The 24,992-nt window shown below is 39.0% G+C and overlaps 1 protein-coding gene across 1 annotated transcript in view; it reads left to right on the plus strand.

The window, feature by feature from the left end:
- Positions 1-24,992, plus strand: part of LOC136863509 (uncharacterized) — a 931,909-nt gene that overhangs the window by 160,241 nt on the left and 746,676 nt on the right. The window contains exon 4 of the mRNA XM_068225974.1: positions 7,127-7,180. Within this exon, the coding sequence (XP_068082075.1) occupies positions 7,127-7,180 (54 nt within the window). The remainder of the gene's footprint in view (positions 1-7,126; positions 7,181-24,992) is intronic.

A 24,992-nucleotide genomic window follows, 5' to 3' on the forward strand; every position in this document is an offset into this window, starting at 1 on the left:
AGGGATGAAAACAAAGAATGAGAAGAAAAAGTCACGCATCAGACATAAATCACTCCGTCATCACCACGTAAAATTAGGGGTAAATTCATATAACATACGCTCAATCGTTCGAAACCATTACTAGATCACAGCATACAAATCTTTAATTGTTGTTGAGTTAATTTAAATTAATATATTATTTATCAAACATGGCCAACGTGCACCCTCGGTCTCACCACGTAGTTATAAATCCATCCACCAGTGCAATTCACACGCTCATGCACCCCATTCGCCGCACGGATTCCATTCCATATCATTTCGGTCGAATTGCGCATCCTCGGCATTTTAACAATCACTTTACTACCTAATTTATCTCATAACAACTTGTGTTTAATTATTACATCCTATTTTACCTGACCTTTATTTTCTGATTATTATTCCCCATCTTATGAGAAAGTATTCAGAAGAAATAAATATTACGTGGCTGCCAAGGAATGAAATTAATGTTACGATATGATTCAGACATTTAGGGTACGTCTCAACTTCAATCCATATTCTAATTCAAGTCGTTGCTTAACTGTCGGCTTCCGAAATTATTATTATTATTATTATTATTATTATTATTATTATTATTATTATTATTATTATTATTATTATTATTATTAGGCCTGACTATTCCAGTGATAAACTTTGAAGATCGTAATTCACACACATATTCAAATAATGAACTAGTAACATCCATGCTCTAATTAACGAACACCAAGATGAAAGAAATGATCAAATTTATCTAATAGAAAAATGAATTAATCTAGAATACAATCTGACGAAAATCTACAGTAAAGAAAGTAGTATTTGATTGGTACTCATGTTTCTCGATGCAGACAGATTCAGCTGGGATGTATAGACGTGAAGACAGGTCTCATCTCTCGATTAAGTGGGATAGTACAAGTTCATTGTGCTGGCTCACACAATTACATATTAGACGTATGTGATGTCCACGAAGTCAGGCAATCCGAACTTGTGGCGATAATTCCACGAAATTCTTGTGGAGATCGTCCCTCACCGATCCATGACTTATAATCTTGCTCTCGTACTTAGGCTGAAACTAAGACTCAAATTAGAAATTTGATCCACTTGCATTTACACCGCTAAATTTTGTACTATTTTACGTAACTTCTCTATTTCTTGAGGCAAAGATGCACAACATTTAACGCTCCATTCATTCTCTGGCTCCTTGGAATCGTATCCAACAAGACAGTATAACTCTTAGCCATTATCAGTTGAATTTAATATCTTGATTCAATATCGTACATTTGCATAACTCACGCCATAAGCTGCTTGAAGTTGTCTCTAGCTAATCTACGCACTGTAGTTATCTTCTATGTGAACCCACTCGTATTCGACAGGTTCACGAGTTCTCTCGTGAAATAGTAATTTCTTCTCGACGACTCGAAATGTTCCCAAGTTTACTTCAGAACGAAGTAATCCACACGAAATCGTAGAATGAAATTCTAACTCTAAGTTGGAATACGAACTCATAAGACATTTAAAGACAAAGTCCATAAGATTATGTAAACGTATCCGAAGTTTACAGATGTAATAGAAAAGACGAAGGTATGCCATAAAAAACTGTTTCAGAAAATGTTCGTTCCTTCTCATCTCCTTAGCATTACACCTCTCGTTACTTCTGGTTAAGTGACATAATCTCCAGAGTAGAGTTACTATTGGTTCAGATTGCAGCTTAACTATGATTTGTTCCTTTTTACTAGAACGCGTATTTTTTAAGAATTTTGAAAGCTCCATTTTCCAGTCTTCTCGCATGACGTTAGCTTACCACCGTGTCGTAGCCATGTGTCGTTTACCGCTCGACAAGTTCCGGCCTGATTGCTTCAACGGGACGGCTTGGCTATCGGCTGTTCGCTCGCCCGTGCGTATTGCATGAATACTTAAAAATTATACCAAATATCCTTTTGTTTCCATAAGGTACAATTTGGACGTGTACAGTATTTATCATACGACGGATAATAACGTAGATGATTTACGAAAAATTTTATTTTTTGTCCAAGGCCCTTGGGGTATGTTGTGCATGTCACCTCAAGGTGGGTAACGAGAAAAACTAAAGAGCCATTTTACTATTTCCTGTAGGGCAGATATTAAGGGAGTTACCATCAACGTCACAGCGCCACGCAAATCGTCAGAGATACAATAAGCAACCTGAGAACCACTTACGAGGGAACACATACATGTGTTACACTCGGATTCGGTTGAAATTTGGTAGGAATATTCGTGGGAGGCAGTAGAATGCTAAGGTGAAAACTGCATGTGCCCAACGCAAGTTTAAACGCCAAAATTGATCAAATAAATAGTCGTAAAATTAGAAGTGCCGCGGGAGTATCGGGATGTGGCGGAGAGGTAGGGAGGAGCGAAGCAGCGGACGTGAGCCAACCAGGCTGTAACGAGCTGCGCCAGCAGCCAGACAGTGTGTAGTTAGCGCGTTCCCCTTAACTTCCCGATCAGATGTGCAAAACGTAAATAAGAAAACAGCACATGAAACAAGTATACAAAGGACGATGTTTGAACAACGATGCCAATAAGGTTTGAAAAATTCACGCCCGAGTTCTTGTTACTCGTAATTTTTCAAACCTTATTGGCATCGTTCTTCAAACATCGTCTCAAACCTTATTGGCATCGTTCTTCAAACATCGTCCTTTGTATACTTGTTTCATGTGCTGTTTTCATATTTACGTTTTGCACATCTGATCGGGAAGTTAAGGGGAACGCGCTAACTTCACGCTGTCTGCTGCTGGCGCAGCTCGTTACAGCCTGGTTGGTTCACGTCCGCTGCTTCGCTCCTCCCTACCTCTCCGCCAAACCCAGATACTCCCACGGCACTTCTAATTTTATGACTATTTTTTGTTAAATTTTGGCGTTTAAACTTGCGCTGGGCACATGCAGTTTTCACCTTTGCATTCTACTGCCTCCCTCGAATATTCCTACCAAAGTTCAACCGAATCCGAGTGTAACACATGTATGTGTTCTCTCGTTTGAATTTCGCACAATTTCGGACGAAGAACTGTACCGTGCAATCAATTCTGAAATCGTTCTTATTCTCTTTCGAATTTGTTGGGCTTCATCATATTTTCGTTACTGCCCCGCGTTGTAGTAGCAAAATATAAATTTAAAATATCACAGCAAATGCGTTACTTCGCATAAATTCCTGAAGGAAACAAGTAATCAACTTCAAATTTCCGTGCAAAGAACGGGTACAAATGCTAGTTATATTATATTATGCATGTTGTTGTATGTTGGGTATTTAACCAAAAGGCTGTTTTGATCCTCTACAGCGCTGCCAACTCCTGTCATATATAGCCAAGGTGTCACTGAAGAAGCATACTTGGGAAATGAGAAGTGAGGTAGATTCCCGTTGCTTTCCTCACAGAGCCAGAAGATGCTATTACATATCAGTCTGCCAACTCTACTGAAATGCCTGCAACAACCCACCCTACAAGCAATATTTTCACACCATACATAACAAGGACTGGCTGCATCAGGTATGGTATTACTACCATCGCTCCTACCTCGGTCAGTTTCATATTGTCAAAGCTAAGGATAAGACTGAGACAGGTCAATGAAAGTAACAATTATATTATATTATATTATATTATATTATATTATATTATATTATATTATATTATATTATATTATATTATATTATATTATATTATATTATATTATATTATAGTCCAAACCGTTTATTGCGACATCGCTTTTAACAACGTATAGGATATAACGGCGAAATCTAACGGTCCCGTCTAAATTTTATATAAAAAGTGTATTTTAAAAAATTGCTTCACACCACCTTAATTAAGGCCAAAGCCACTTCCTTCCCATTCCTAGGCCTTTCCTATCCCATCTTCGCCATAAGACCTATCTTTGTCTCTGCGACGTAAAGCAAATAGCAAAAAAGTCGCTTATTACGACATATCATATAAATCGACGTATTTTTATCACATTTTCGGAGAAATGTATCGAGTATAGCGTCCAATGTTCATTTTTGGTTGTTACATATTTGAAACCTGCTGTAAAGCTTGTTTTCAGTAGATTGTCGATTTCAAATCTGTCTGTCAAATAGTCAAGGCAAACATCGCTGTGAAGATGTCGCAAAAATGGGTATTTAATATTGATGAACAAGCACACACAATATAGGGAAATTAACGTCAGTATCGTAAAGGAAGTGGGTGTATCAAACTTAACGGTTTCTACGATTTGGAAGGACAGGGAGAACATCTAATTTATTAGCCAAGATCGTGTGCGATATAACTGATCAATTTACATTGTTACATTGTTGCTACTTATTACCTCGTTCATTAATGTATATTATGCTGGCATATTATTGCTGTTCGTACTGTGTAAGCATTACAAGAAAAATTTCTCCTAGCCCCAGTCCACAAATACACTATTGCAAATGCAGGGCTTATTTCACTTATGCTCTTTGAGTTTTTACTTTATTCTGTTAACCGGCACTTGTGCAGCCTACAACTTACAAACATGTCACTTTTAGTAACAATAAAAATAGGCCTGTTTACACGACCATCGCCCATAACGGCCGTTAAATGGCAGTCCCTTCGGAGTCGTTATAACCGGTCTGGATTTGTATAGTATATATTATAGAGAGAGGATCTTACGTCTTTGATGTCGTTAGGACACGTCCAATTTTAGGAGGTTTAGTGAAAACGGTCCACAGATTCACCCACCTCATTCAGTGATTTTATTGTCCTCAGCAGGCATGAGTGTGTCCGAGCTACAGTTCTCACTTTAGGCAGAAGATAAATATACCTTTGCCTAGTATTGCAGCAAGGAACACGTATTGGGATCAACTCCAACAATGCTGAGAAATCCACTCTATTCGTCAGACACTCATAAAGAAGGAGGGCATTGGCACATCTTTACGAGTGCAATGTCAACATACTCATAGTCTTACAAAAAATACTCGTAATCGGACGAAGGAGGGAATCATCCAAACCTTTGTACTTGATCCATTTCATGAACCTCGTTTGGACTACCTGCATGTTTTGTATTCAATTTTGCTGAGAAGTTAGCCACACCTCACAACAGGATTCTGAAGATGGCCTGATTAGACTGAAAAAGCAATATTCTAGGACCAAAACGTTCGGCACACTTTCTTTTCAGAAAGCCAAGTAATTAATACACTTTCCTAGAGATCGTATACAAATGTTTCTCGAAGGAATGACCGTATCAGTTTGAAAGTGATACGCCAAGATCATTTGTTCCATTCTCACGAGCTGTTTGAAAATTGCATGAATGATAAGGGCAATTTACTGGTTCCAACTTACGTGAAAATGTAACTGCATTTCATTTTGAAGTACTCAAATCAATTGTCCACTTTTGATACCAGATAGTTAGGAGGTTTAAGTCAGACTGTAGCAACTTACAGTCCAACTCACTATTTACCACCTTAAAGATCTTCATATCATCAGCCTAAGCAAGGTAATTACTCAGTTGTATAACCTTGTTATATCATTTATGAATATGAAAAAGGACAGGGGACCCAATAAAGAAACTTGGGGGGACACCGGAAGTAGGGTGGTACGGCTTTGCTATAATACCATCAGATTTTACTACTCATACCCTGTTAGTGAGAGAGCTTCTAATCCACTCCAGAGCACTTCCTTTTTATTCCGTATGCTGACCATTTGATGAGCAGAGCGTCAAAGGCTTTGGAGAAGTTCACGTAAACAAGATCCACTTGTTGCGTCCTATCCATGGATTCTGAAATGAAATTGATATACACCACCATAATGGATACGGTAGACCATTTCTCTACGAAACCGTGCTGATGTATATTAATATACTGTGAAACTGAACTACACAATCTGGTATACACGATCTTCTTTGCCACGTTTGAATTCAGGGACAATAACACAACAGGTCTACAGAAAACAATCACCATTATGTTTCCTTTCTTGACAGCGGGATGACGTAAACTTTCTTCCACTCACACAGAAAATACCCTGACGAGAATAACATACTCATTATGATGTTACGTGGCCTACCTAGCTCAGATGCACATTCTTTCAAAACAGTTACGGGTACGTCATACAGACCAAATGATTTGGAGATATCCAAAGATGCAGGAATTGAAGATACCTCTGCAGGAGTGGTCTCTATTAAGGTCAGGCCCATATCACACATGGGCGAAGTGGAGAGACTAAACTCTTCGGCACGTGAATGATACTTTTCAAACGTATCTGAAAAACTGTCCAAGACGTTCCTTTTATCCAGTAATTCTTTCCCGTTCTGAAGTATATTAGATGGCAGGAGGGATGAACTTCTTTTGTTGTTCACAAAATTCTAAAAACACTTCGGATTAGCAACTAACTTCGATTCAATGGAAGTTACATAATTTGTGTATTTTTGAGCTGAAGAGTCTTAAATTTACCACGTATGGCCGAGAATAGCACGTAATCACTACTTTGTCCCGTTTTCATAAAATTCCTTCTTGCCCTATCCCTTCCTTTTAATTTATCAATCACCTGTGTCGAACCAGCATGGACACTTCCACATGCCGAATATCCGGGACGGTACAGTGTCTTTTATAATAGCGCGAATGAGGTCGTAAAAATGGTTAACGCCTCATCGACGGAGGGGGAATCATCGATCAAATTTCAAGGACAGAACGAAAGAAGACTTCTGATTTGGGGAAAATCGGCCTTAGTCCACGCGAAAATTAAATTCCTCTGCGGTACGGGGTGCTTAACTCGCGGTAAAAATTAAGTGAATCCTACGGCTCGATGGTCGGATTTAATGACCTTTTTTGTCTCAAGGCAGTCCAAGTAGGCATAGTATTGTTCCGAGGTTAAAACAAGATCCAGGAAGTTCTCCTTTCTTGTTGGTAACTGGCACATTTGCTTGAGCCCGAATTCACTGATGATTTCATGAATAAGAAGACTTCCGATCATCTCTGTTTTATAACAGGACCAGGTTTCCAAGCCAAATGCCTGATGTTACACTAGGTGTATGGGAATACGTGATGTAACATGTAGAATATTTGAATCCACAAGGGTACGCTTGTATTTATCCAAACAATGGTTCGTATTTGCTAAGATATTGTTTTCTTTACCCCTAGGTCGGTCTGGTGCAGTGGGACCTCCAGGACCACCGGGACCAAAAGGACCACGAGGTAAGTTTAAGTGAAGCAATTTCATACTCGTTATAAATGGTAAATCGTCGGAGTAATAACTTCTTATACAGCCTGGACTAGTTAAAAAATGTAGTCTCAATAGTTCTGAATAAATGTATGTCGATTTAAAATAAAGTTATTGGTTATTACTTATTTGCAGTCTGTAGAAATTTCAGTTTTGCTAGAGTAACGCACGTGCTATATGAGCGTGGCCGTGTACCAGTATGTGAAATTTCCTAGAACATTAATATCTGGAAACTTTTATCAAGAAGACAGTCATTCGACAGTAGTTATAAAAGGGGGAAGCTGGACAAGGGGCAAATGCGCAAGTTGTCCGCTATAGATGGGCTCTTATAGGACTAACTCCGAGATCTGGCACACGGGCTAATGCGCAAGATGGCGGCTATACATAGGCCTTTATGGAGAAAACTGGCTCAGAATAGGATAGGCGGTATACATAGGACGTAAGGAGATGTCCTAGGGACTAATGCGCAAGATGGCTGCCGCGTGTAACTTCCTAGTGCTAGGGCCCCGGAGGCAAGATGGCTGCTATAAAATGGTAATATGAGACTAACTATAAGGAGCTGGGCCAGGGGTTAATGGTGATATATTGTTCAGGCAAGGGCTGCTATGCAAGGTAGCTGCTATACTCTATTCCTATACACCAAGGGCTACCTCAGGGGCTCACAACTTTTAACTTATGACCTATTAGTCTTATCAGCTCAACTTCAGGGGATTGAGGCAAGGGCTGCTATGCAATATAGCTGCTATACTCTATTCGTATAGACTTAACTAGAGAGCTGTCTTCGGGGATCACAACTTGTAACTTATGACCTATTAGTTTTATCAGCCTAACTTTTGAGAACGTAGGCAAGGGCTACTATGCAATAGGGCTGCTGTACTGTATTATCATTGACCGAACTCTAAAGAGGAATCTCAGGGGCTCACAACTTGTAATATATGGGACTAACCCCCAAGAGCTAGGACAGGACCTAATTGGCATGGGGGTAGAGTGGTCGATCGGTTTAACATAGCCTCTTAAGACGCTAACTCCCGAGAGCTGGTCCAGGTACTCTATTCGTGTAGAACTAACTAGATGGCTGCCTTTGGGGCTCACAACTTTTAACTTAAGACCTATTAGTTTTATCAGGCTAACTTTCAAGAACTGAGGCAAGGGCTGCTATGCAAGGCGGCTGCTACACTCTAATCGTGCAGGCTTAAGTAGAGGGCTGCCTCAGGGGCTCACAACTTTACACAGCAGCAGGGGTGTGTAAGCCTATCTTACAGAAGTGTAGCCAGTACGCTACTCCCTCTGCGAGGGCGCGACCGCATAAAGGGCAAAAGGGCTAAATGTTGAAAGGGTAAAAGGGCTAAATGACTAAAAGGACAAAAGGGTAAAAGGGCTAAATGGCGAAAGGGCAAAATGGCAAGAGGGCAAAAGGGCTAAAGGACTAAATGGCAAGAGGCTAAATGGCAAAAGGGCTTACATTTTTCTAGTATTTAGGATGCCTCTTCTCCTTTATCTGGGCTTGAGTCCGGCTCTACAGCTGGAGGTGAAGTTAACACCCTAAGGAAGGGGGAATGTTGGAAAAGTGTCTGTACCAGTATAGCTACTCGATCCACTACATGCTACCGAAGGATGGCTTAGGTGAGGGTGAGGGTGAAGGTGGGGGCAGGGAATGCAGGAGGGTGTTTAGGCTGATGTACTATCGAGAGAGAGCTTACAGGTAAGGTCTTCACGTTGAAGAGCTGTTACTCAATAATACCTGTACGACGTAATTCTTGCTCTATTTCAAAAATATCTACTTTATACTCTGTGAAACCACCATCTTGATAGGCTCTTAGCACTTGCAAACGTTTTACGAGTAGGTTGGGATCTTTACAGTATCTTACTTTACATGGGGTAAAATATTCTCGTTGTGAACTTTGAGCCTGCATACAGACAGTTGATGTGTAGGGACTTGTTTTGATGTAATATGTGCTTCTGCAGTAGCGTTCCTAGGTACAAACTTAACTTGTTTGATAGTAAAGAAGCATTGAAATCTTCTTCTTGAGATGTTTGCACAGAGACAGAACGTGTAGTAGGCTTAGAAAACGAAGTAAAATCATAAAGCTCTAGTGGCAAAGAAACATTGAGATCTTCGTTTTCTTCTTCTCCTTCTTTTTCTTTATTATCACTATTATCATCATCACCACCATCATTCTCATTATCATCATCATTATCATCACCTTGCTTCTATTTATCTTGAAGTGTGTGCTTAGTATCAGAACTTGTAGCAGGCCTAGGCACAAAGGGAGAATTAAAAACCCTCTCAAAGGTGTACTTTTTAAAAATAAATCCGTATTTACTTGAATACGGTTGAGCTCTAAATTTTCTTTACGATGAAGCTACATTAACGCGGCTTCATGACGTTCATCGTTGTAAGCGTTCTTGAAATCTCTTCTGCACTGTTTGCGTTGAAAAATTGTCCTACAAGATATCTCATGACGTCTCTTGTGATAGCCTCGGAGAAATACTTTTCCACACTCCTTGTAAATATAGCTAGAAATGGGTTGTTCCATGATGGAATTTATCTTCTGCTAACAGATTCTTCTTTAAAAGAAACAAACTAAATCTACTAGACACCCGCTACTCTCTACTTATATAACATAATACAAAGCTGTGTAGATTAGAAAAGTATCCTATAGTAGCTTAGGACGAGAGGTCTTACGAGGACCTGAACAGCTTGACGGTTAACAGTAAACTAATACAAGAAGCGTATAACCTATCTTATATACTTTATATGGCAGGGGGGGGGGGAGATTAGAAGGGGCAGTTGAGGAAGAGGGAATGAAGCGGCCGTGGCTTGGCACATACGGGCAATATATCGATATATTTCTTATGAAATCGAGCCTGCTGCGTCGATTGACACCTCTTCGCCGGCTGCCCTTCGTTACGCCAGCCCGTAGTGGAGTGATCGAATCACCATGGCTTGTATTTCCTCTCTGTACGTGGCGGTGATGGAGTGTTGTGTGTTTTGGAGCAACTTTCCTAATTTCATATGTTCTTGCAATGGCATACGTCATAAAGTGCTAGAAACAACATTTCGATTCGTCGAATTTGGGGGTTAAATGCCAGTGAGTCAAATATCTCTAAAACCGTGTGTCCTAGAGAAAAACGGACCATTTCCGTGGCCCCTAACCGTGAAGCACCCCATATGATCTCGCTATCTAGAAAACTATGGCATAAGTTATCATGTGATAGGTCCATCGGTTCGGTTGCTACATAGATTATTTCGCATTTTGTCTGTATTAGCCTGTAGTGTTGTGTCTTGGAGCAACTTTCGTATCTTCATACGTTCTTGCCGTGGCATTTGACATAAAGTGCCAGAAGAACGGTTCGATTCGTCAAATAAGGGGGTTTAAATGCTAAAGAGTCTAATATCTCGAAAACGCAGAGCTAGTAATACAGATTCTGTTGTAGAGAACAGGTGAGGTACGTGTTAATGCATTTTGTCTTGTAGGCCTAAATAGCAGTGATACTTGTTCAATCTGTGTATTATTCATAGGTTCAGATTGCCAGATTGCGTATGGTTAAGATATCAGATGGGGTGTTACACGGTTAGGGGCTATGAAAATTGTCCGGTTCGCTCTAGGACGCACCGTTTTCGAGACATTTGACTCTTTAGCATTTAAGCCCCACACCTGGCGGGAAACCAACAGTCAACGCTCCACATGGTGGGAACCGACAGCCAAAGCCCTAGCAACAGTCCCCAAACCGTCACCAAGAGGTCTTCATCATAGAGATAACTCCAAACCACGGCCCCATCCTCAACATTCCCAGCTGAGCTGCTCTCCCATTGGCTAAGAACAGTCACGTGACCAGCTGCAAGCTCTCTCATTGGCCAGGGAGGCTGTATGACCTTGACATTGTGTTTCAATCCGACTAGCGCTACTACTTTCGAGACATTTATTGGTCGTGAAATGTGAGATCTCCTATATCTGTGTCGACACCTAAACTGGAATACCTGGTTTGGTTTGGCTTATCCTCCTAGTCGAAAACAACCTACGAAGATAATAATTGCAAAATAAATGTAAAAGTACCGCAGATCAATGGTCATTTATGGGTTAGCATTTCATTATTCATATCCTTGCATTGTTACAGTCCAGAAGTCTGTCCGATGTACTCAATGTATCTTGATCGACAATTTACACAGGCTGTCTGACAATAAGGTACGGTTGTTGTAAGAGGACATGCTGCTCTGAATCAAAAATCAGTCACCCACGTATATTTTTTAATATACTCCGAATGAAAATGACCAGAAAATCGACAAGGAAATATAAGTTTTGTCGTAACAACTTCTGTGTCAGCCTGCATAGTGCGTAGTTGGCCGAGCTGCCTTCCTTGATAGCCTTGGACGGTGCGCTACTTTAGCCCACTGACATGTCGTTCGCTCAAAAGTGACCTTGCTAGTAACAGCGGCGTATCAAACAGCAGTATCTGATCGTCATGCCCCGACAATGGCGTATTAATTCTGATTACCTTGCACTAATGGCGTGCAAAATGTTCTTCCTTACACTAAAAGTCCTCTTGGTTTTGGTTAATAATAGTGCAATGGTTTTATTAAATATATTGATAAATACGGTACATTTCGTGCCCACCAAAGTACGCGACTTAGACACATCTGCAATGAAATGACTGAAATGGCATAAGCACGAAACATAAGTTTTGTAATAAAAGTAAATATTGAGTACGTGTACTGTAGTGTTGACAAAGGAGTAAATAATATCCTAGGATATAGGCTAATAACGTTCGACGTAGTTTGGCAAGTTATTACTGAGTTTTGATAGGTATTTTTCAGGAACGTACACCACTATTAATGCCAAACTTCTTCATTACGTTATTTAGATTCCCTGCTGTAACATTCCCGATCGTTACAGATCGACTATGGAGCCCTAAAACCATTGACGAGATAAATGTATTGATAATTGATTGATGTTGATTACGCATCGCCGGGCTGGGTAGTGCAGACGATTGAGAGCCTACGTTCTAAGCTCAAGTTGGTGGATTCCACCCCAGCTTGGTCCAGTGGTATATGAAATTGCTCGGATACGTCAGCCTGGTGTCGGTAAATTAACTGGCACGTTAATGAACTCCCACGGGAAGAGTTGGGGTAACTCGGCGTCTCCGAAAGCCGTAACAGTAGTCAGTGGGGCATAAAACCAGTAACGTTATTATTGTTTATACATCGTACATATTGAACCCGAGTTGGACGGGTGCAATATGTACTGTGAAAATTAATACTTTTATTTCATTTTTGTAGCGTATTTCATATGGCGCAGGACACAAACGTGAACATTTACAGGAAAAGCTATTTTGAACTTCTCCTTCCCGATGCCCCACTTGTCCAAGAGATTGCTTAAGGCGCGTGCAGTGGTACGATTGATTAAGACTCTACACGTGGTGAAAAGAAGTGAGCTCCGTGTGGGTGTGTAGTGTTCGCAGTTTATTTGGTATTGAACACTATAACAATTCCGATAATTTTGATAGTGAACTTAAATTCAAGTAATTGCATTGTGTAACTGCTCAGGAAACAAACATGGCAAAAAGTTCACAGGTAAGAACACCTTGAAATGTACCTTTGAACGAGACAACAGACCATCGGCAATAGGAATCTCATGAATTGATCCGACGTTACTGGAAATGACAGCATACCACATAGATATGATTCAGTTGTATACAATACAAAATTCCACTTTCATTAAGGTAATATCAAATACTATTTCTGAAAGATTGATTTTTAATTATCAGGGTACCCGCAATATGACATTACAGGATGGTTGGATAGGGAAGGTAAAAATCAGTGAAGCAGAAATAGTACAGACAGCAGTGCGGCTGTTAAACGTATCACCAGAAGTCCCAGTAGAACCTTTTAATTCGGTGCTTCATAAATATTGGGAAACTATTTACCACAGGCGAGAAAAATGGTCTCAGCAATTAGCGGATTAGATGCATACATGTCCAGACTATAATTCGACAAATCATCCCTTACGTCAGACTGGGTTAACCGAGAAGAGGTATGTAAATACGGCAGCTGCGCAAATCAGCTAACCCACAATTTATACATTAGTAGACAGATCCTCAAGGCAACATTCCTAACTCCAAAAATGAGCTTCTCCTCAAGGGGGAACGATATTTCTACTGCATGCTTGCACAACATTACATGTCTAACATAGGTGTGTAAAACATACTTCACTTCATAGAAATATACATTCATCCAGAAGATAGTTCCTTCCTCACAAGACCTATCACTAAAGTGGAAATAGAAGAGGTTATCAGAAAAGCTGCTCCTAATAAGAGGCCCGGGATGTATGCCTTCACTTGTAAATTGTACGGTTGAAAACGATCTTACCCCTGTCCTGAACTACGCGTTCAACGAAAGATTTACGCCCGCATGTACGGAAGACATTATCATAATGATTTCTAAGAAAGCAAGCTGCAGACATTTGCCGGATTATAGACCAATAACAATACTTATTATAAATTATTTTCTACTAAAGTAAGAGAAATGATTCCTACATTGATTGGTATTGGGCAAATTAGAGAGTTCCAGGTAGGACTATTATGCACAGTTCTTTGGCATTCCGAGACTTCATTACTTATTACTTTATGTATTCTGAAGGGTCTGATTTTAATTTTAAACATGGATTTAAGCAAATATTTTGACAGGATTTCGCATAAATTTCTTCTGAGAAAATTCAAAATTCGATTTCCTGAACAGCTTGGAACGGCCATGAAGTATATACCTTTTGGCTACACCGCGACTGCTGATGACGGCCATTTGTCATATCGAATTTCAGTTAATAGGTCTACACGTCAAGGATGATCACTTTCAATGTTGCTTTTTTATCTTAACATAGAACCAACCATTCGGAGACTGCACAAAACTGTTAATGGCCTTCGTTTAAACACTGAAGATTTTAAGCTGGGTGCTAATGAGGATGATTTGACGTTACTCCTTACCGATGCTGACCTGTCAGACGTTCATATTGTGCTATTGGAGTTTTCAAATGCGTCAGGAGCAAAAGTAAACTTTGAAAAGTCATTCATGTTCAAATAGGATCTTTTCTATTTTTGCAATTGGCTTTAAGTCGCACCGACACAGATAGATCTTATGGTGACGAAGGGATAGGAAAGGCCTAGGATTGGGAAGGAAGTGGCCGTGGCCTTAACTAAGGTACAACCCCAGCATTTGCCTGGTGTGGAAATCGGAAACCACGAAAAACCTTTTTCAGGGGCTACAGACAGTGGGGTTCGAACCCACTATAATAATAATATTATTGGCTTTACGTCCCACTAACTACTGTTACGGTTTTCGGAGACGCCAAGGTGCCGGAATTTAGTCCCGCAGGAGTTCTTTTACGTGCCAGTAAATCTACCGACACGAGGCTGACGTATTGAGCACCTTCAAATACCACCGAACAGAGCCAGGATCGAACCTGCCAAGTTGGGGTCAGAAGGCCGGCGCCTCAACCGTCTGAGCCACTCAGTCCGGCGAACCCACTATCACCCGGACACAAGCTCACACCCGCGCGCCCCTAACCGCACGCCCAACTCACCCGGTCCAAATAGGATATGATGATGCTTATTGTTTTAAGGGGCCTAACATCGAAGGTCATCGGCCCCTAAATAGGATCTGAGCGACGCAGAAGAGATCAGTATTCCGAAGACAAACAAGTGCATAATCTTGGTTTTCAAATTCTGAAAGACATCTGTGAAACCATAGAATTAAATTGGAGTGCTCTATTTCATGGGATTCGCTTCCAGTTAGCAGAAAATTATTCACGAAGGCTAAATATCTTTTAAAATATTTGGTTTCCTAACATTTACGCCTTATACAAACTATGGCACACCACACAAATACCACCTGCTCCGCATGATGTCTGTCAACGCACAGACATGTCAATTGGTTACTGTCTTTGGAGAGCCTTTTGGCACAGAGTGCGAAGGAAACAGTTAAATTTAAAAGAACATCTTGGCGGACTGGGACTGTATGCAGTTAAACTGAAATGAAAGTTAAGGGTATATTCAGCTCGAAGACAGGTCCAAACCTCCGCAGAGGTTTGCCTGAGACGGAGTTTTACGTACGGTAGTGTGGCCAGTTCCTTTCCGCACCAACAGTACGTGGCAACCCATCCAAATCTTGACCACGGCCAATGTTGCGTAAGTTCGGATGTCTCACGGGATCCGGTGCTTCAACAAGGCTACGGCCGTTGGCAGCTAGAATGTAGTTGTCTCTTTTTCAGACACGTCATAGAGGAAATATATATGACGGGAGAATGATTTGATTGTGATTGTAGTAAACTGGAAGAAAATCCCTATTTTCGAACAACCTGCGAATTTAAAGATATAAGAGAACTCTAGGTATTATTGAACAGCTTCCGCGTAACCAAGTTTTAGACGGCTCCTTTGACCGAGTTAAAAAGTTGTACAACATCCTGCTTCAAAGTAAAAGCCTCGAGCCGATCTACAGTGCGTCAACGAATGGACGAAAATAGAAAAAACATGCTTTATCTTACTTGTGCACCGCACGAAATGAATTACAGATTATTGCTAAGAAAGGAATCCCTGGCCACAAACAGATTAAACTCCCTCGGTCAACAGAGCGAACGTTCAAAGCTACTACATCCAACCGACCCAAGTCGTTATCCCCACACTTGCCAGGCAATTCATCCAGTGTTCGCATAGGTGTCTGGCACGAAAGCGAAGGGTCACGCTTCTTATTACTAGTGGACATTTTTATTATAGACTAGCAAGATACCCGTGCTTCGCTACGGTATTATACTGAAATTAATAATTGAATGCTTATTGTTTTAGATATATAATCCGACGAAATTCGCGATCTGACTCGTTTTCTGCAAGAATCCACCAAAATTACCGATCTGACTCGTTTTTTATTAGATTACGGCACGTTTCCTCCCATTTACAATGTTCATTTCCAGCAATCGATTTCGTACTTCCCGGGCTAGGCTCAGGTATTCCTCCCGGTCAGTTGGGTCGGTAAATCTTTGCCATCTTTTCCTATAATCATTTTTAATATGGATAAAATCTTTCACGAGATCCGGCGTGGGGTCATATTGGGTGCCTTGGCGGCACTGAACCCGCGGCCGGACTGCATTCTTAGTCATAACCCGTCTAGGAGCTGTTACCAGCTCGGTCCGCACATTTGACGACGGTCCGGAAAATTATTATTATTATTATTATTATTATTATTATTATTATTATTATTATTATTATTATTATTATTATTATTATTATTATGTGTTGCTGGAATGGCTGATGACAGGGAAAACCGGGGTATCCGGAGAAAAACCTGTCCCGCCTCCGTTTTGTCCAGCACGAATATCACATGGAGTGACCGGGATTTGAACCATGGAACCCAGCTGTGAGAGGCCGGCGCGCTGCCGCCTGAACAACGGAGGATCCTTATAAGTACATTAAGAACAGTAAAATCGATTGGTCTCACCTCCTTCTACACCCCAGCGCCGTTAAGTTTATTTACCCCCAAAAAATTAAAAGAAGGCTTGTTTCTTTATGTTTAAATGAGATTCCAAACACCAATGTTCACGTCTATTACCTTCAGTTTTGAGATATAAGTATCCCCATAAAAATAATTCACTTTTTTCACTTCATTTCACATTACTCCCCCGCCCCCTAAGTGAATTTTCCGGCAAAAATTACTTGTTTCTTTAATAGTAAAGGATCTTCTAAATAGCAATTATCACGACTCTAACTTCTTCAGTTTTTGATTTATGTGTCCTCATGAAAGGAATTCAACTCCTTTACACTCCCGCCCTCCAAGATGGTTTCCCGCCACAAAACGCCTTTTTCTTTGTTTTTAAAGGAGATCCAAATATGAATTTTCACATCTGTAACAACTTTAGTTTTTATTAGATGTATATATTCTCATACAATTAAGTCAATTAATTTTTCAATTTTTTCACCCCGTCACCCCCCCCCCTTTCTTTGGATTTTCCGAGAATAAGTGTTTCTTTACTTTTAAAGCAGATTGCAAATATCAAATTTCACGTCTGTAACATCTTCATTCTTGAGATATCAGTAGCCTAATTAAAAGAATTCAACACCATTTTCAGTCACTTTTACCTCCCCCCTCCACCCAAGTGGTATTTCCGAAAACTAAAAATACACGTTTCTTCACGTTTAATAGAGATAAAAAATACCGTTTTTCACTTCTGTAACATGTTAATTTTTTTAGACATACTGTAAAAATTCTCATTATAAAATTTCACCCCTTTTGAGTTCCCCTTCAGTGGAGTTTCCTAAAACAAATCACCTATGTTCCTTTACATTTACAGGAGATTCCAAACACCCACTTTTTATGTCTGTAACATTTTACGTTTCCAAGATATTCTGTAGATATAGTCTTTCAAAAAATTCACCACAATTTGTCACCCCTGTTTAACCGCCATTAATTGGATTTTCCAAAAACTAAAAAATACGTGTTTCTTTACTTTTAAAGGAGATCCCATATACAAATTTTCAGTTCTGTAATATCTTCCGTTTCTGAGATATATGTATCCTCATTAAAGGCATTCAACCCATTTTTCACCTTTTACACCCCTCCCATTGGGATTTGCAGGAAACAAAAAATACGTGTTCCTATATTTTTAGAGGAGATTCTAACTACCAATTTTTACATCTGTAAATTTTAAAGTTTTAAGATGTAGACACACTCATTTTACAAAATTAACCCCCCCGTTTCACCCCCAATATTTGGATTTTACAAAAACGAAAAAATACGTGTTTCTTTACTTTTAAAGTAGATCCCAAATACCAATTTTCAGGTCTGTAATATCTTCAGGTTCTGAAATATAAGTAGCCTCATTAAAGGCATTCAACCCTTTATTCACCCTTTTACACCCTTCCTTTTGGGATTTTCCGAAAACAAAAGAATACGTGTTTCTTTATTTTTAAAGGAGATTCTAAATACCAGTTTTTACATCTATAAACTTTAAAAGTTTTGAGATATAGATACACTCATTTTAAAATATTACCCCCTTTTCACCCCCCTTAATTGGATTTTCCAGAAACAAAAAAATACGTCTTTCTTTATTTTTAAAGGAGATCCCAAACACCAATTTTCAGATCTGTAATATCTTCAGTTTCTGAGATATAAGTAGCCTCATTAAAGGCATTCAACCACTTTTTCACCCCTTTTCACTCCTCCTATTGCGATTTTCCGAAAACAAAACAAAATACGTGTTTCTTTATTTTTAATGAAGATTCTAAATACCAATTTTTACATCTGAAAACTTTAAAAGTTTGGAGATATAGATTCACTCATTTTAAAAATTCACCACCTTTTCACCCTCCCATTAATTGGATTTTCCAAAAACAAAAAAATACGTGTTTCTTTATTTTTAAAAGAGATCAAAGGTACCAATTTTCAGGCCTCTAATATCTTCAGTTTCTGAGATATACGTACCGGTATCCTGATTAAAGACATTCAACCCATTTTTCACCTCTTTTCAACCCCCTTATTGGGATTTTCTGAAAACAACAAAATACGTGTTTCCTTATTATTAAAGAATATTCTAAATACAAATTTTTACGTCTGTAAACTTTTAACGTCTTGAGATACAGATACACTCATTTTAAAATTTCAACCCCCTTTCACCCCCTTATCTAAGGAATATCCAAAAATTCTCTCTTAGCGGGTACCTACATCTTAATATGAATCTATGCCCAAAATTTCATTTCTTTATGTCCAGTAGTTTTGGCTCGGCGATGATGAATCAGTCAGTCAGTCAGTCAGTCAGTCAGTCAGTCAGTCAGTCAGTCAGTCAGTCAGTCAGTCAGGACAAGCTATTTTATATATATATAGACTAGCAAGATACCCGTGCATCGCTACGGTAATATACTGAAATTTATAATTGAATGCTTATCGTTTTATATACAACCCGCCGATATTCGTGATCTGACTCGTTTACTGAGAGATTACGGCAACGTTCCTCCCATTTTTCAATCTTTCTTTCCAACAATCGATTTCGTATTTTCCGGGCTAGGTCCAGGTATTCCACCCGGTCAGTTGGGTTCCTAAATCATAGCCATGCTTTCCTATAAGCATTTTTAATGCGGATCAAATCCTTGAGGAGATCCGGTGTGGTGTCCTCTTAGGTGCCTTGGCGGTACTAAACCGGCGGCCGGACTGCAATCGTAGTCATTACCCGTCCAGGACCCGTTTCCAGCACGGTCCGTACATGTTGACGACGGTCCAGAACATTATTATTATTATTATTATTATTATTATTATTATTATTATTATTATTATTATTATTATTATTATTATTATTATTATTATTATTATTATTATTATTATTATTGATGTTCTGGACCCCACAGCAATATGCAAGACCGCTACTTGGCGGTAAAATACATCTGCTGCCATTGTCATTGCTAACAATGTGACCAGCACCATTGTTGCGCGTAGGCAAGTGTGCGGAATTTCTGGCGATACGAATGACATACCTCCGTGTATTATTGACCTTATTATAGAGGTGAACAATTTGACGGCCAATCTCATTCCTATCGTTTATTTCAAATGTGTTTAAATTTTTATTTATATGCCAGGAGAATCTACTCTAATCTAAGAACGTTCTCCGAAGGAAAATATGGCTGTTGAAAAAGAACCCAGGAAAGATTAAAAATGATCGGTTTATGATCAGAATAATTACATCGCAAGTCTACAGCCTGTTTCCTATCATTCGACAGGATCAGTGATGGAATGAGTAAAGCCCCATCTAGCGGCAACAATAGGAATTGTGCCGGCTGCCGAAGCTCCCCTCTGGGGCAATGATCGATGAGTGACAAATGAAATGAAATATTGGACAGTGTTGCTGGAATGAATGATGACAGGGAAAGCCGGAGTATCCGGAGAAAACCTGTCCCGCCTCCATTTTGTCCAGCACGAATGTCACATGGAGTGACCGGGATTTGAAACACGGAACCCAGCTCTGAGAGGCCGGCGCGCTGCCGACTGAGCAACGGAGGCTCCTTATAAGTACATTACGTACAGTAAAATCAATTGGTATCACCTCCTTTTACACCCCACCGCCGTTAAGTTTATTTACCCCCACCCTCCAAAAAATTAAGAGAAGGCGTGTTTCTTTATGTTTAAAGGAGATTCCAAATACCAATATTCACGTTTATTACCTTCAGTTTTGAGATATAAGTATCCCCTTAAAAATAATTCACGTTTTTAACTTCCTTCCACACTCCCCCCCCCCTACCCTCACAAAGTGATATTAAAGCAAAAAATACTTGTTCCTTTAATAGTAAAGGATCTTCTAAATACCAATTATCACCACTCTAATCTTCAGTTTTTGATTTATGTGTCCTTATGAAAGGAACTCAACTCCTTTTCACTCCCGCCCCCCCCCCCAAGATTGTTTCCCACTAAAACGCGCTTTTCTTAAAGGAGATCAAAATACCAATTTTCACGTCTGTAACAACTTTAGTTTTTATTAGATGTATGTATTCTCATACAATTAAGTCAATTAATTTTTTCTATCCTTTAACACTCCAAATCCCCTTCATTGGATTTTCCGAGAATACGTGTTTGTCTACTTTTAAAGCAGATTCCAAAAATAAAATTTCACGTGTGTAACATCTTCATTTTTGAGATATCAGTAGCCTAATTAAAAGAATTCAACACCATTTTCAGTCACTTTTACCCCCCACCCCCCTCTACCCAAGTTGTATTTCCGAAAACTAAAAATACACTTTTCTTTATTTTTAATAGGATAAAAAATGACCATTTTTCGCTTCTGTACATGTTAAGTTTTTGAGATATACTGTAGAAATTCTCATTTTAAAATTTCACCCCATTTTAGTTCCCCTTAAGTGGAGTTTCCAAAGACAAATCACCTATGTTTCTTTACACTTACAGGAGATTCCAAATACCCACTATTTACGTCTGTAACATTTTACGCTTCTCAGATATTCTGTAAATATAGTCTTTCAAAAAATTCACCCCAATTTGCCACTCCTGTTTAACCGCCATTAATTGAATTTTCCAAAAGCAAAAATATACGTGTTTCTATATTTTTAAAGGAGATCCCATTTACAAATTATCAGTTCTGTAATATCTTCAGTTTCTGGGATATATGTATCCTCATTAAAGGCATTCAACCCATTATTCACCCTTTTACACCCCTCCTATTGGGATTTAGAGAAAACAAAGAAATACGTGTTCCTTTATTTTTAAGGGAGATTCTAAACACCAATTTTATATCTATAAACGTTTAAAGTTTTAAGATGTAGACACACTCATTTTAAAAATTCACCCCCCTTTTCACCCCCCATTATTTGGATTTTCCCAAAACGATAAAATACCTGTTTCTTTATTTTTAAAATAGATCCCAAATACCAATTTTCAGGTCTGTAATATATTCAGTTTCTAAGATATAAGTATTCTCTTTAAAGGCATCCGAACCCATTTTTCACCCGTTTTCACCCCTCCTATTGGGATTTTCCGAAAACAAAAAAATACGTGTTCCTTTATTTTTAATGAAGATTCTAAATACCAATTTTTACATCTCTAAACTTTAAAACTTTTGAGATATAGATGCACTCATTTTAAAAATTCACCCCCCCCCTTTCACCCTCGCATTAATTGGATTTTCCAAAAACAAAAAAAATATGTGTTTCTTTATTTTTGAAAGCGATCAAAAGTACCAATTTTGAGGTCTGTAATATCTTCAGTTTCTGAGATATATGTATTCTCTTTAAAGGCATTCAACACATTTTTTACCCCTTTTCACCCCTCCTATAGGGATTTTCCGAAAACAAAAAATACGTGTTCCTTTATTTTTTATGAAGATTCTAAATACTAATTTTTACATCTCTAAACTTTAAAACTGTTGAGATATAGATGCACTCATTTTAAAAATTCACCCCCCCTTTCACCCTCGCATTAATTGGATTTTCCAAAAACAAAAAATATGTGTTTCTTCACTTTTCACAGCGATCAAAAGTACCAATTTTGAGGTCTGTAATATCTTCAGTTTCTGAGATATAAGTAGCGTATCCGGATTAAAGGCATTCAACCCCTTTTTCACCCTTTTTCACCCCTCCTATTGGGATTGTCTGAAAACAAAAAAAAAGTGTTTCCTTATTTTTAAAGAAGATTCTAAATACCAATTTTCACATCTGTAAACTTTTAAAGTTTTGAGATATAGACACACTCATTTTAAAATTTCACCCCCCTTTTCACCCCCTTAGCGACGGAATATCATAAAATCCTCTCTTAGCGAGCACCTACATCTTAATATGAATCTATGCCCAAAATTTAATTTCTTTATGTCCAGTAGTTTTGGCTCGGCGATGATGAATCTGTCAGTCAGTCAGTCAGGACAAGCCACTTGATATATATATAGATAAGTGCTTCCTTTTACGACGAATATTTGGTAAACAGATTTTCCCTTGGTGTATCTTGGATATACTGTATATATTTTAAAAAGACAAGACATGTCTCGAAATCTCGGCAGTAATATACTCCTTTAAATTTTCTCTTAAGGTTATTAATAATGTGTGTATTTGTTCTCAAGTTTGACTTTTTTTTACTTATTTTTCAGGACAATGGAACATGAAAAACAAAGACATTAATGAAAGATGGATTTTAACCACCGATGCTAGTGGGGAAGGAGGAAATTCTGAAAGCTATCTGTAGTTTTTATAAACCTGGAGACTTCACAGAAGATGTATACATCATTTTAGACAAAAGTTTAGTGCGTTACCGCACGCGGCCTTAAGCAAAAAATTGGCGAATGTCGCTCAAGGTTCGGCCGGTTTTGCTACCTAAAACTGAAAGTGGCCAAAAAGTGCATGTACACCTCCACAATATGTAACACATTGATAAATGCTCGGTGTTAGGGTAACGTGAACACCGATGGATCTTTCTCTACCCGCGGCAGGCTTATTAAACAGTCCGAGGACACTTCTCTAAAAACAAAGAAAAGGCGCGTAGAACCTCTTGTAATCAATAACTCTGCAGAGGAGGTATCTTTTGCTGATAAACAGGCACCATCTAAGGAAAACACACCAACGAAGTACGAACAATCCAAGCGCATATAAGTTATCCAAGCCTTATCCTACAAATTGCGTAGATCTGCGTCTATGTTTACAGTTTCCATGAAAAGTTTGAATTTATTTCATATTTGATTTTACGGTACTGGACTACCGGACGAGATAGTAATTTCTGTATTTGTAGTTGTAAAATTTAACAGCAAGAGGCATGTTTTTTTCGGTCTAAGTGGCCACGAGCGCCTTAAGGGGCATTAAGCAAGTGTTGAAAGCTTAGTTTTGATATTTGTCCACTAGTCCGTAATGCTCGAGGCACTGTGCAATCGTTCTACTGAATCACCACACCAGGAATTGGAAACAAATCTGGAAAAATACTTTCAACCAAAGGTTATCCATAGAATAGAATCCCTACAGGTGAAAACTGGGGAAACATGAGGAGCTAGTTGATGACAGATGTACTCTATGTAATTTTACAGATGATTTGGTCACTGGATTACTACGTGCGTTAAAGCTGCTTAAATGTGGAAATAGAGGTTGAAGGTCATCGACGAAATGTAGGATACATGTAATTTTACAGATGATTTGGTCACTGGATTACTACGTGCGTTAAAGCAGCTTAAATGTGGAAATAGAGGTTGAAGGTCATCGACGAAATGTAGGATACATGTAATTTTACAGATGATTTGGTCACTGGATTACTACGTGCGTTAAAGCAGCTTAAATGTGGAAATAGAGGTTGAAGGTCATCGACGAAATGTAGGATACATGTAATTTTACAGATGATTTGGTCACTGGATTACTACGTGCGTTAAAGCTGCTTAAATGTGGAAATAGAGGTTGAAGGTCATCGACGAAATGTAGGATACATGTAATTTTACAGATGATTTGGTCACTGGATTACTACGTGCGTTAAAGCTGCTTAAATGTGGAAATAGAGGTTGAAGGTCATCGACGAAATGTAGGATACATGTAATTTTACAGATGATATGGTCACTGGATTACTACGTGCGTTAAAGCTGCTTAAATGTGGAAATAGAGGTTGAAGGTCATCGACGAAATGTAGGATACATGTAATTTTACAGATGATTTGGTCACTGGATTACTACGTGCGTTAAAGCAGCTTAAATGTGGAAATAGAGGTTGAAGGTCATCGACGAAATGTAGGATACATGTAATTTTACAGATGATTTGGTCACTGGATTACTACGTGCGTTAAAGCTGCTTAAATGTGGAAATAGAGGTTGAAGGTCATCGACGAAATGTAGGATACATGTAATTTTACAGATGATTTGGTCACTGGATTACTACGTGCGTTAAAGCTGCTTAAATGTGGAAATAGAGGTTGAAGGTCATCGACGAAATGTAGGATACATGTAATTTTACAGATGATTTGGTCACTGGATTACTACGTGCGTTAAAGCTGCTTAAATGTGGAAATAGAGGTTGAAGGTCATCGACGAAATGTAGGATACAGAGAATGATGATCTTCACCAACAAGAGATCCTGAAATTTGACGTTCCACAAAAATCGAGCAAGGAAAAGAATGCAATCCTGTGGTTTCTAGCTGCTACCATTCACTACAATATTTCTGGCTACAAACGACCTATGCACGCCATCCTGTCTGTTTTTCTGGATCATCTGAGAAAAAAAGATGGAGACTTTCCCGACAGCAACAGCTTGATGCAGTCTGTGGACGCCTTCTCTATGACTTTTGACTTTCACCAGCGT

This window comes from Anabrus simplex, chromosome 2 (genome assembly GCF_040414725.1).
Source record: "Anabrus simplex isolate iqAnaSimp1 chromosome 2, ASM4041472v1, whole genome shotgun sequence".
Taxonomy (NCBI): Eukaryota; Metazoa; Arthropoda; class Insecta; order Orthoptera; family Tettigoniidae; genus Anabrus; species Anabrus simplex.